Genomic DNA, 13,412 nt, shown 5'->3' on the forward strand with positions numbered 1-13,412 from the left:
ATTTCAAAGGAGTCCGTTTAGAGAACAAAAGCAAAGAAGAGGCTAAAAAATTTAAACTTGAGTTTTTCATTGAGGTTGTCTAACCATGAATATTCTCTATGTAGCAGTAGACGTCATAGAGCTCATCAGGCTCTAAGAATCCATAGCTCCTCACTCCTGGCTGGCCATCCATGTCTCCAAAACAGCCTTCTCTTGGCATCTGAATGGGATATCTGTGGATGGAATGTCACATGTCATTGAGGTGACAACTGCCTCTTCTTCTGTAATGAAAACACCAGAATGAGGACTTTTCTGAGTGATGAGGTGTGCAGATATATTTGGTTTGAGATCAGCTGATAAAGGTAAAGGGCATATAAAATGCTACCTGGAAGCACCTCTAACTGACTGACCTCCATACTGGATGCATGCTTAGCCACACTTGTCATTCACTGCTGTTATTATTGAGCTATGAAAGAATTTAGAGTGGTGCCAAATATACACTCGGAAACTGGGATTCTACTCTATATAACTCAAAATGCAGAATTTGAAAGCTCAGAGCCCAACAAGTGTAGCATGTTGTGTCCAATTGGACCATTTTCTCTAAGGTCCTGACCTCACTGAGTGGTCTGAGAGCCAGCCGGCATCACACTGCTCATATCCGCTGTGATAGGCTGCAAGGAGCTGCTCTGGAGTGGCGATGTCAGCACCAATCTCCTCGCAGGCCTCTCTGGCTTGCTCAAAGGTAAAGGCATACCGGCTGGATGCATAACGATAATGAAACACCACACCTGGAAACCCCAGAGGAAGAGCTTTGTGAAGTGTTTAGTTTAATTTGCTCTTTTCTTTCAGTGTGATGAATAATATTTTTGACATCTTACCCTTGACCTTGACCTGAGCCACATCATCAGCGTCCTCCAGGCCCTGCTGCACCTCGCAGCGGTAGAAGCCGCTGTCGTTTTGCCTCAGACTCTCCAGGTGCAGGGTGAGGTCTGCAGGGGAGTATGCGTAATTGAGAAGCGAGGCCCGGTCTTTGTAGGCTTCGCTGACTCTCACCCTGTCACCCCGAGCCACCAGGATCTCTGTCTCTTGATCGTGAGTAAGGACGCTCCATTTGACACGGGGCACAGACAGCACAGCATGACGGCCGTTAGTAGAGGGGGACGGTGGCGGGTGGGCCAACGACACCAGGCAGGGTAAAGTTAGAGAACCACCCAGCACAGCAATCACAGGCGGCGTGGTGGTGATGGTTACCTGGAGGAGCTTTGAATCATCTGAGAAAAAGACCAAGCTTTAAATGAACTTCTTTATTGATCACATCATTTATCATGTATCATTTTCTTTTTACTTTCAGCCTCTGTTAGAAAAATACAGAAGGTGATCTGCTAACGTTGCTGAGAAGATCGTATCGTAACAAAACATTTTTGTTTGTCTATAGCCACCTCAGTTAACCTTGATTTTCTTGGACACTATCACCCTTACAAATAAGACTCCAGAGTGTGCATGTCAGCAAAAACAGTAAACAACAAGAAATAAGGAAAGACCACCCCACTGTCTCAAAACGTCAGAGGTCACCATGACTTAATGAAATCACAGATGTCTGTAGCGGATGGCAGCGGTGGAGGTGACACAGATAGAGAGGGACGTGTGCATACCTGACTCGTGGTGGGTTGTGGAGGGCGATGGCAGGACAAGGAGACAGATGGCAAACAGCAGCACAGGTGGAGGCACATCCAGTCTAAAATACAAGAGGAGAAGGAGACATAATGTTTGAAATTAAACATGACAAGGAAATCTACACTATGGATTCTCAATAAGTCTTTGGACACAGTCATTCATTCAAAATTTTGCTTCGGACAAATGTTGGCTCTGTCATCTGTTCATTATCAATGAATTTCGTCTTTATCAGCAAATAAAAAATCTAAGTGAATGAGTCATTGGTTCAACGTGTACTGATAAGAGAGAATCTAACGTTCAGTAGAAGTTATTCCCCCATTATTTTCCAAAAAATATTCAAAATACATTTTGCACTTGGTGATACTTTATTTTACCCTGAATAATCCTGCTGCCAAACCTACTCAAGAGAGCATGAAATGTAGGTCACGTCACCAACTACTGGAGATAAGTCCCCTACAAAATGATTATTTCCTCCTGTTTTAGTCAGTGGAATTCAGCAGAGTAGTTCTTAACAATCAGATTCCTCTCAGCTCCAGCCTTGTTGAAGTAATGACATAAAGCCAGATTTATCTTAGCTGATTTATAATTTCACACTGATGTGATATTAAGGACTGCTCAGGTGAATGTGTTTGACAACTCAAAGTTATGGAGTGCTTTATGCTTTGCAGCCATCAGCTGGGGCAGAAGCATTAGAGAAACTTAGATTGATAAGAAGACTGGCTCCATGCTGGGGATTGCCTCGCAGCTCTTGGAGCTGATTGTGCAGAGAATGCTGCACATATTGATGAACATTTCATTGATTTAATTTTATTTCACAGTGCAGTTTTTTTTTTTAAATGCTGTGAAGTCTTTAAATGTTTGTTTTTCTTCATTAAATATTTAAAGTGCAGTTCAAATTTTTGAAAAGGGTTAACGATATTGCTTGACGTCAGCTGCCAACAAACACCAATCCAAAGAACTGAAACACTGGATTGCAGAACTTGTTTACTTAACCTCCCACGTTAAATATTAAGCCTCACAGCAGACACTTGATGGAAGCTGTAGAGTTTATTTTGCTTTTCCTGTCTGTTTTAATTTTCAGAGTGCACTTTTTGTATCTTTGTTAAAGCACACATATTTTTTTTTAACTCTGTTGTAGGCAACTCTGACAACTATCTTCCCTGAACAGATGGCTAACACAAAGTAGTGCCACAGATATCATTATATAAAGAGTAACATATTGATTTGATGACTACATCGCAGAAAACATAAAGGATGGTTTTAGATTTAAGGTCACTTTTCTTTGTTTTATAGTTTCAGATGCATTTCAAGCCCTTTCAAGGTTCTATTTCTGTTGTTCCACGAAGGACAATCTTTTATGTGATTATATTAGAAATCTTAACAGATTTATAATTGTATTATAATTGCCTTATGTTGTTTATTTTTGGCTTTAGGCCATGTTGTTGAAGGCTATCTTGGCAAGGGCATTCTGATATATCACACAATAGTTATATCTCCCACAAGGGACACCTCAAAATAAACATCTGTTACATTGAGCTCCATGTCAGATAAGTGCATCCATCCATCCATCCATCCATTTTCTATACCCACATAATCCACAGGTGGCTGCACACAAAGTTAATTAAGCCATTTAAAGCTATGTGTATTCAACCATATTAGATTTAACCAGAATTATACCAGAATTTTTACCCTGATGGGCGTGACAGCAGATGCAGTTGGTAAATGGCAGTGAGGCGTTTTATGTGAACTATTAATGGTTTGTAAGAGCAGAACAGGGTAGCAACTTTAGCAGCAGAGTCTGCGTATCTTATATTACACAAACTTGGACTCTGGTGGAAAAACCTACGATCTGCCCTTTAAAAATTTCTAATGATCCAGAATTAACTCAGAGTACAAAGGATGGATTACAGTCTAAAGAAGAAAGTGATAAACAGTTTGATAAATATATATATATAAAAAAAGTGAGAAATATTTCAACACAGCCAGTTTTAATGATATTTAAATTTTTAATTTGTGCAAACTTGTACAGACTGATGATTCCATCAGAATGTAATAAAACCTAGTTTATTTATGGCTTGAAGTTATAGTAGCTGGAAAATGTGATATTTTTTTTTATACAACCATAATGTTGATTTTTTTTGTAATCATGGGTAACTGTGCTGTTTGTTTATGTTTGTCATGCACATCAATCCATGTGAACTGAGGAAATAAACTGTACTTAAGACTTGTCTTAGGGGTAATTATTGGGATTAGGTTTCAGTTGTGGTTCAGTTATGATGGTTAAGGTTACGCTGGGGTGCAAAAGAATGCATTAATTTCCATGAGGAACCACCCCGTGGGAATACATGAGTGTGTTTGCTGCAATAGACAGTCTCAGACAGACAGAGGGACTGCCTGTGTGTCCTTGGAGTTTTCTAGCAGCTCTGAGTCAGACTTCAGGAGCTGCAAAGTGTGAGCTGAATTCTGATTCCTCTAAAACTTCCAAGAGGGTCGGACAGAAGCCCAGCTGCCAGCTTAACCAGATTTACATGATTATCACCCCAGTTATGCTGAAGTATACCCACATTTGTTTCCTTATCTTTGTTTTGTTTTGTTTTAACTCCTGTTTCAGTTACAATTGAATAATTTCCTACAGCACTGTTTTAGCTTTCTTCCCACTGCCTCTCGTCACATTAGTGGCAAACAAATATGCTGATTCACTTTAACAACTGTGAAAGGCTTTCATACAAGAACAGGAAGCCTAGTTAATAAAATCGCATGAAATGACTGCAGAGTTATTGTGTGCTGTAAAAATTAAAACTTATATTTCAAAGGAGTCCTATATAAGTTGTACAACAAAAAAGGACTGCTGAATACATATGAAGATTTTACATTATCTAAATTTAAATCAACGTTGGGTTTTTTTTGTGTATGTAAAAGCACTTGTGGAGTTATCCTCACTGCGTTTTAAAGGGCATCATACTTTGCTCCTAAACCAAGGTAGAACTGTTCTGTCCCATTCGGACAGTATCATCACTTGCAGTATTACTGCAGCACTGTGGAAGAAGCCAGGAGTTAAAAAATCTTCATGAGCTACACTGGGTCGAATTAATATAAAGAAGAAAACAAACAATACAAACAATCATTTCCTCTTGAAATTAATATCATTGATCATCTTATTTAGCCACAAAAGGAAAACAGCAGGTCACCTCCGTCACCTGCCGGACTCCTTAAAAAATGGGACAAGACCGGACTTCACACACACACACACACCTGTATTAATAAGCAATTTGACTGAAGGAGGTAAATGAGGCTAAATTAAAGTGATTGGTTCAAGCAGAGTCTCTATTATTTGTGAGTCTTAGATGAGAATAAATGAAAACATCTCAGTGGAATCAGCCATAAGAGTCTGCAAGCTTTTCTTTTGACTGAAAGGAGTATTAAACTTGCAATGAAGAGGGAAATTAAAGTTTGTTTTGTGGTTCTCAGTAGAGACAGACTTCTAATCAAAACAGGATTAATATGTAATTACTCAAAGGTTTTCTTCTTATGCCTCATTTTCGCTCCGCCGATCTAAAATGAAAGCTTTGAAGACAAAAAAGCCACGCGGGATAAAGCTAGCTGCTGGAATTGTTTTACTGAACAGAGCTGGGGGCTGCCAGTTATTAGTAAAATATACATGGGAAAGTCCAACAGATGAGCAGCAGCAAATCTATTTTGAATATGAAAGACAGAAATATTTGGGTTGCTTATTGTTACAAGATACCTAAGGAAATCAGTGGCACCAAATACTGATTACTGATGACCTATTGCAAATAGAAAAGCACTATTTTTTAAAAAGCAATTAAAACCACTGTTAGAAAATCTGAGCTGACTGATAGTCAGACTGTCTTTCAGCTTCTCTGCTGAGTATGTGCAAACAATGAAAAAATAAAGTCTGACTGGCTTTTTCTCCATAGCATTGATACTGTAGTATATATATCCACCCACTACAAAAATCATTCCAAGAGGGTTTCACAAACAAACACTTAAATCTAATAAATCTAATCTCACAACCCATCTATAACATTGATATTGACAAAACAATCTGCAATAACTATCACTGTGGACAATACGAGATCAAATTAAACAGACGTGAGATCAGCCTTAAAAAAAAACAGTCTGAAAAGTAGACAGTAAATGCATCAAACACCTTTTTTGTCACACTGATGGGCACCAGAAAAGATTTGTTGGATTGTTAGGACGATCGTTATCTAGCCAATAATCTTCTTACTATCCAAATATATCTATAATTTTACTTTCAAAAACTCAATCACACCCTCTTTGGCCCTGACCTGAGTGTATGGCTTCTTGCCATTACCTCATTTCCATACAGCATGGAAGGCAGGGAGACAGTGGGGGAGGGAGAAAGAGAGAGGTGGTTTTCCCCGGGCAAAGGATGCATCCCAGGCAACATCGCAAGTGGAAAGACAGGCATCGCAAGAGGCTGAATAGTCTATGACTTCACCTTGAGGGAAAGGAGGTTGGGGCCAAGAGAGGATGTTTGACTGCTCAGTTTGCCAGAGAAGGTCATCTGAGGCTGCAAAGGAGGAGGGAGAAGGAAGGGGGGGACTACATTCTTAAAGGAGTGCACCAGCTTTGTGAGAGTTTGGCCCATTTTGCCACTTTATCCAGTGTGTGATGACAATGCTGGTGCTCCAGCAGACAGTCCGGTGCAGAGCACATGCAACAAAACGTGTGCTCACTCTGAAATGATCCGACTGTCCAAAAACATCTTGATGTTTGAGACTTTTATCTCATGTTTGCATATCAAGGGTTTAGTCAATTTGTGGATGGAGGGTTATTCTCGACTTTCGGAGAGTAGCAGTTTGTTTAAATAGTTTCAAATCAGTTTCACTGAGCATCTCTCAGATAAGCTGTGCGCTTGGTGTTCAGATGTATGGAGGATCGTAAACAAGAACACACTAAAAGCCTGAGGGATTCAGACAGAAAACAGCCCTGCATTTAAAGAGAAATATTCTGGAAAAAATAAATAAATACATGAATTAATAAATAAAAAAAAGAGCATATAAAGCATATATTTGGCTGTCTGAAGTCCCCACTAACTCTAAAACTCAAGAAAAAAGAACTCTGACAATATGTTTGCTGTCTCATAGATTTGAAAACGTATCATTCATCAATCTGTTCAGAATTATTGTGGAATTCTACAACATAATCCCAGGTCGGAGCTTCTCCCTCTTCATAACATAAACCCAGCAGAGCTCTTAGATCCAAGGACTCAGGTCAGCTGGTCCAGTCCAGAGTCCGGACTAAACATGGAGAAGCAGCATTTAGCTGTTATGCTGCAAACAAGTGGAACAAACTGCCAGTGGAGATTAAACTTTCACCAAATGTAGACATTTTTAAATCCAGGTTAAAAACATTTCTTTTCTCATGTGTCTATGCATGAAATCTGCACAATATCTTTGAATTTATCTGGACTGTTGCTTGTTTTTAAATTAATTGAAATTATTTTATTTGTTTCTCCTTACATTCTTTTATGTATTTTTAATGCTTCTTCCACTCCCTGCTGCAAAATTTGATTTGATTTGATATGATATACCTCTGAAGTGGGAAGTCGAAACTTTTTTACTTTTGCTTTTTGCTTAAGTTTTGAGAGTAAAAAAGAAAACATGTTCTTCATGCTCTTCCAGGTCTTTGTCTCGTGTTTTATATACCTGCAATTACATTTGACTTTTTTGGGGGCATTCTTTAGTTTTTTGCATTCAGAAACTGGAAATTCTGATTCGCCTAATGTCACTGAATGCACCGTCAACATCTGAAAACTTCAGAAAAATGTAGCCTATTAAAACCAAACACAACGGAAACATAATAATGGCAGTGATAAAGATACACTGGTTGACCAGACTGCAGGCGTAATGAAAAATGTGCTCAGATGAAACAAAGGCTGTTGTTCATCTTGTCTGATGAATATGCAGATTGGACCATTTCTTTAACTAGTGGTGTTCTTGCCTTTTAAGTTACAGCAAGGTGATTATCAACAGAACTGTCCATATGTTGTTTTTTTCTAATTATTCAGATTTGGTAAGTGGACTGAAAGCAGCATTTAAAATCAATGAATGCAAACGAACAAATGCAAACGAACTCAGTGACACTGAAAGTCTTTCACACATACAAAACACGAGCACCAAACACCGTTTCCAACGCGTCTGTCATTCAGATTTGAAAATGAGCGCAAGACCACTTGCTGAGCCACTATTAGACCAACCTGACCTCCCCCACAACCCTCCGTTTTCTCACGGCAAGGACCACCACCGTTACACTGTTCTGCCCCATGCAGATCGTCATCCTTCCAGCCCACCAGTCCCACATCACACCACCTCAAAGGATGCCCATCTCCAGGGGCAACCTGAACCCCCCCTGACAGACACAATCTGACAGGAAGCAAGGAGCAGCCGGGGAGGGCTGGAAGCAAGGGAGACCTCTCAGAGAAAAGAGGTAGAAGCGGGAAAGAAAAAGGCTCCGTACAGCATGACTGAGTGCTAAGAGAGATGTTAAGTTCACGGGAATGATTTGGAACAGTTCACCAGTCAGCCTCAAGCAGCAGCCATGTCTTATTAGCTTTTAGCTGCTGACTCTCAGCGCTGGAGGGCAAAACTGTTAAAGCTCTGACAAAAGCCATAAGCTGAGCTGCTCGGCTGTTTGCGGCAGCAGAGTTTCAAATGGAGTATGAATAAGTGCCACAAGCTGATTAGACAGAACTGCTGTGAGTTTGGCTGACACCTAAAACGGGGTGAGAAAAAAAACCACAGAATTGGTATTGACTCATACTGTTTGAGTCACTTTTCTGAGGAGCTGCAGGAAACTCACTGCGGTTGCTGTGGAGAAGTGGCACCTCCTGAAGTTACTGGAAATTGCAACAACACAATAACTTGTATCACCTGCTGCCTGCACCAAGAAGAAACTTTGATATACTTTACTGGGCGGCCCAAATAAATCTGAACTTAAAGCTCCAACACTCGATCGATCAAACGTTGAAAAACACTGCTCAGAACAACTCAATTATTTTTGCGTACAGACAGACAGTCTAGAATTAGGAAAAGTGATGGATTGAGGAAAAACTTAAAATACCTATAACAAGTATTCTGATAACAAGGAATAATTTACATACAAATGTTAATTTAATTTTTGTTCACTGTTGATTTGATTAAGTGAGGAAATATGCTATCAGAATTCCTGGAAATGTGACTCTGCCCTCCAGTGAGAGAACTGTGGTGCCCTGAAGGGGAGGATTTATGTGTGCGGGCACATTCACTGGTGCCTTGTGTAAAGTCTATCGTGTGGCTTTTTAAAACAAGTGATCAGTGACTTATCATTGATCAGTCTGTGTAAAGCTAAATATATTTAAAGATATGAAATGAATTCAGTCTGTGAGACACTCACACCTTAAACGAATAACATCTCTGTTCAGATTTCTTAGATTTGACTGTAACCCATGGCTTCCCTCAACAATGATGATGAGGTTAAACTTCGAGCTTCCTATTGGAAGCAGATAGCTCACACTAATTTCAAAATCAAGTCATTCCTCTCAATTGTTTTCTCATCAAATGTTTTGCATGTTTTCATCTTGCCTACTGTAATGCACCAAGTATCAGTCGGAGCTCCTTTCATTGCCTCCAGTTGGTTCAAAATGCTGCAGCTGGACTCATTACAGGGACAAAAAAGGGCGAACATACCACCCCTGTGCTCGCCTCTCTGCACAGAGTTCCTGTTAGGTTTCATATTGATTTTAAATGCTTGTCACTCAACTTTAAAGCTCTGAATAACCTTGCCACGAAATACATCTCATCTCAAGTCAAATCAAAGTTTATTTCTATAGCTTATTTAAAACAACCTGAGTTAACCAACGATATATTAATATAAATGTAATCAGCTGTGGCTAAATCAGCAACAAATATAAACTAAAATAAGCAACAAAAAAACCCTCATCAAATAAAATAAAAGTAAAACAAATCAAATTAAATTAAACAAAATTAAAGAACAGTTTGTTTCTACTATAAAAGCGATCAAGGGGGCAAAAAAATAGGTTGTCAGCAGTGTTTTCAAATGGTCATGGTTCGTAAAAGGTAGTTTGTTCCACAGATTACTGACCCGCTGTGTTCCCTTCTGACCACTGAGATCCACAGGTACTGCCCAGCTGTCTATTCCCAGGTCACAGTTTGTGACAAAGGGAGTCTGGGCCTTGTCCATTAGAGCCTCCATTTTAGGAAATTCTTTGCCAAACTGAACTCAGTTACACCAAGTCTGTTTGGTGCTTTGAAACCTTTCCTTAAAACGTCCCACTCTGTGAAAGCTGTTGGCGAAGTCTGATATACTTATCAAGCAATTTATTATTGTAAGCTCTGGCAAATCCACCTGACTAAACTCACACTATCTGCTTCTGGTACTGTTAAAAAAAAAGGGCTAGGCAAATAATATTTCAAGTGAATTAACCAAACTTGTTATTTTTATCATAATTATCAACATTATTATTGTTCACAACTAGAAATTGGAACTTGAACAATCTGCTGATTACTTTTTTTTTTACAAAGAATGCATCGCTATTACCATCCGTGCGTTGGATTATTTGTGCTCTGATATCACTATTCAATAAGGTCACTGGGACTCTCTTTGAAAACATGCAGTGATGCTGCAGCAGGTGACATCTAATGCTGTTAGCCCATTTCTCTGCATGCGCCTCGCACATGTCGCACTCTTTGGTTTAAAAGATCTAATGTTGATCAAAATGTAACCTGTTCATTGATGGTGGTGTTTTCCTGTGCAAAGAGAACATGCAAGCTCAATAATGTAAAAAAAATGTAAGCTACAGAAGACCCGGTCATAGTTTGTACCATTAACAAGCATGAAAAAAAACAGCGGACTTACTTCATTTTCAACGGGGTTAACTCTGTCTCGCTTTTCAGAAGTTGTGACGCCGCGGTGTCTTCTGGACGAAACCTTAGGACAGGTGCAGGCTTTATTTCCTCCTGCAGCCCCCTCTGCGCTGAAGTGGGAGTCTGCCGCCGGGATGTGGGGATGTGAAGAGAGGAGAAACCGGGATTAGCGCAGTGTTAAAGGACCAAGGACCCCCCTCCCTCCCCTCCTCCTCCTGCCTGGAAAATCCTCAAACCTGCTGAGAGGTGAATGCTGTAAAATAACAACCTTAATCAATTATTCTCACACTTTCGTTGTGAAATGAAAACTAAGTGGGAGGTCCTCATCTGTTAATCTCATATAAATTGAAATACCTGATTTTTGGCAACAAACGACTCAATGTTAAAGCTGCAATTCATCGGACTTTTTCGGCCACAAGGGGGCAGAAGAACTTCAGTTATACTCCACCTAAAAAACGAGATTAAGCAGAGACTTTCTGGCTCTCAGTTGTAGCATACTGCCAACTCATCTAGCCTCCTTTGTTGCAAATTCAAATTGGTAACTATTCCGTTCATGACATTTTCTTGAAGAGCCTGGACACTTTATCTTTATTCAGAAATGTTTTTATCTGCCCACAGAAGGTCAAGTCAAATCCCAGAACACGAATCGGTGACCGCTTCAGAAACTTCTGTGAAATTTCTGAAAACAATGACACCGATTATTCCTACGTTTACTGTAACTTGTCATAAAACTACGAGAAGCTGAAGTTTAAAGACGAGCCTCCAAGTCAGATAACAATGACGCACATAGATAAAACTCGGATAACATGGGAAGTTCAGCAGGAATGTATTTTTGTCATTTAAGTTATTGAGCTCATAAGGCTTCTGCTGCTGGGAGATTAAGAATAACAGTCAATTATCTGATAATTAGAAACAATCTGAGTATTTACTGACCTGTCACAGCTGTTTCACAGGAGATCAAAACTCTTCCAGATGTCTGCTAAAGGTAACAACACTTCAAAAATAATCAGTCATTATAACTATAGAATAATCATTTCATAAATATTTACACGATATATAAATGTAAATATGTTTGATGCTAGAATTGTTTTGCATGTAGTGACTCAAACGTTCTAGTATGACAACCTGCTTACAGTAGACAACTGAACCTATTATTTACCACAGTGTTTTCAAAGCTGAGAACAGAGAGACTTTAACATGAAAACATGAATGAAAAGGAAATCACCCAGATGTACTCTACCACCTGAAACATGATTATTCTCAGTACTGGTCACTGAGGGTGACCTTTTTCACAAGAGATATTGATTTATGGGGCAATGAAATAATGAACTAATCAATGGTCCCATTTATCTTACTGAGGAGCTGCAGGATGCTTGAATTACACACCTGTGCACACTGTGCACATTGTATATGCTATATGTGTAAGTTCATCTGAAAAACTGTAGACTGGACGAATTCCCGATGGTGTGGCACTGTGTAATAAAAAGCGAATTATGCACATGGTGATAATGCTGGGCCATGACTAATATGTAGGCTACAGTGTGTGATGTGTGTATGGGAAGGGATATACAATAAAGAATAAAGAGTAATATAAAGCGTCTAGCTTCCAGAAACTTGACCCGTGGGGCGATAAATTCCATAAAATCATTATTGAATTGCCTAACAAAACCAGCAGTGCTCTTTCATGTAATTCAGGGTCTTATTAATACAGCAGCTGATCCCTTAATCTTCTTTAACATCACATCTTAAGAACAGTACTTAAACTAATATTGTGCGAGCACATTTTACCGAGGACTAAATGACATGTATAGAAAATAAATATTCAGCCTTGAACTTGATGAAGAAAACATAGTTTAAACATATTTCTAACATATCAAACTCAAACAAAAAAATCCTCTTTAGAGTTGTTAAAGTTCTGGGTTTAATTTATAAATCTAACCAAATGAATAAAATTAAATGATTCACAGATCATCTAAACCAGAGCGATAGATGCAGCACTTTTTCCACAAACTGGACTTTAACCCAAAAAGCTGACACAGTTTAGGCTTACTTTGTGAACGAAGGGCCTCACATGACAACAGAGTGGTAGGATTTGATTATGTGTGTAAGATAGAAACCAAAAGAAATGAGGTGGAGGAGCTCCAAAAGATTTGGGGTTTGGTTCAGCACCGGCCAGTCCATTGCACGCGTTAGCGTTTCTCCTGCCAGCCTAAGTTCAGGCATTCTGTTTTTTACACTGAGATCAGTAAGTTTTTTCCAAGGATAAGAAAATGTTTTCACCAATAAAGACACTGATGGGTTACTCATTCTTTTAACAGAAAGAGAATAACAATAATGCTGACAATTTTAATTGGTGTCCTATTAAGTATTAGATTGACACCCCTTTGCTAACAGTGGTTTATAAAGAAAATGCTTTTTGGGTGACTCCAACATCTAGAGTGACCTCTGGGAAATTAATTCATTTTCTAGACCCAAATTATCCTGTTAAGAGTCGCTGGAGGGCTGGAGCCTCTCCCAGCTGCCGGCAGGTGAGAAGCAGGGTACACCCTGGACAGGTCTGCAGTCCATCACATGGCCCGCTAGGTAATGATCAGATGAAAACAAATCTATGACCGGACAACTGCTAGAAAAACAGCACGATATGTTATTAAAAAGTGCTTGTGAATCATGGCTAGGGTTAGTGCGGGATGTTTGGTGCTTTTCTACCTCATTAATGAGGCTTTTATGCCCAGCAGTTGTGTCTGGTGTGCTTTCTCAGTATGGATGGCATGCTGTATAATTAATGTGCTGGTGTCAAATTCACAGCAGGGAAATAGTGCTGATACACTGAGCTTTAAGGACAAATAC

At 39.4% G+C, this 13,412-nt stretch overlaps 1 protein-coding gene across 1 annotated transcript in view; it reads right to left on the bottom strand.

Annotated features, from left to right (window-relative positions):
- bcan (brevican) overlaps positions 1-10,700 on the bottom strand; it is a 38,736-nt gene extending 28,036 nt beyond the window's left edge. The window contains exons 1-5 of the mRNA XM_075466107.1: positions 10,558-10,700; positions 1,632-1,714; positions 858-1,250; positions 593-767; positions 85-212 (exon numbers count right to left, since the gene is read on the bottom strand). Coding sequence (XP_075322222.1) covers positions 85-212; positions 593-767; positions 858-1,250; positions 1,632-1,714; positions 10,558-10,562 — 784 coding nt within the window. The 5' untranslated portion in view covers positions 10,563-10,700. The remainder of the gene's footprint in view (positions 1-84; positions 213-592; positions 768-857; positions 1,251-1,631; positions 1,715-10,557) is intronic.
- Between the last annotated feature and the right edge of the window lie 2,712 nt (positions 10,701-13,412).

Source organism: Odontesthes bonariensis, chromosome 5 (assembly GCF_027942865.1).
Source record: "Odontesthes bonariensis isolate fOdoBon6 chromosome 5, fOdoBon6.hap1, whole genome shotgun sequence".
Taxonomy (NCBI): Eukaryota; Metazoa; Chordata; class Actinopteri; order Atheriniformes; family Atherinopsidae; genus Odontesthes; species Odontesthes bonariensis.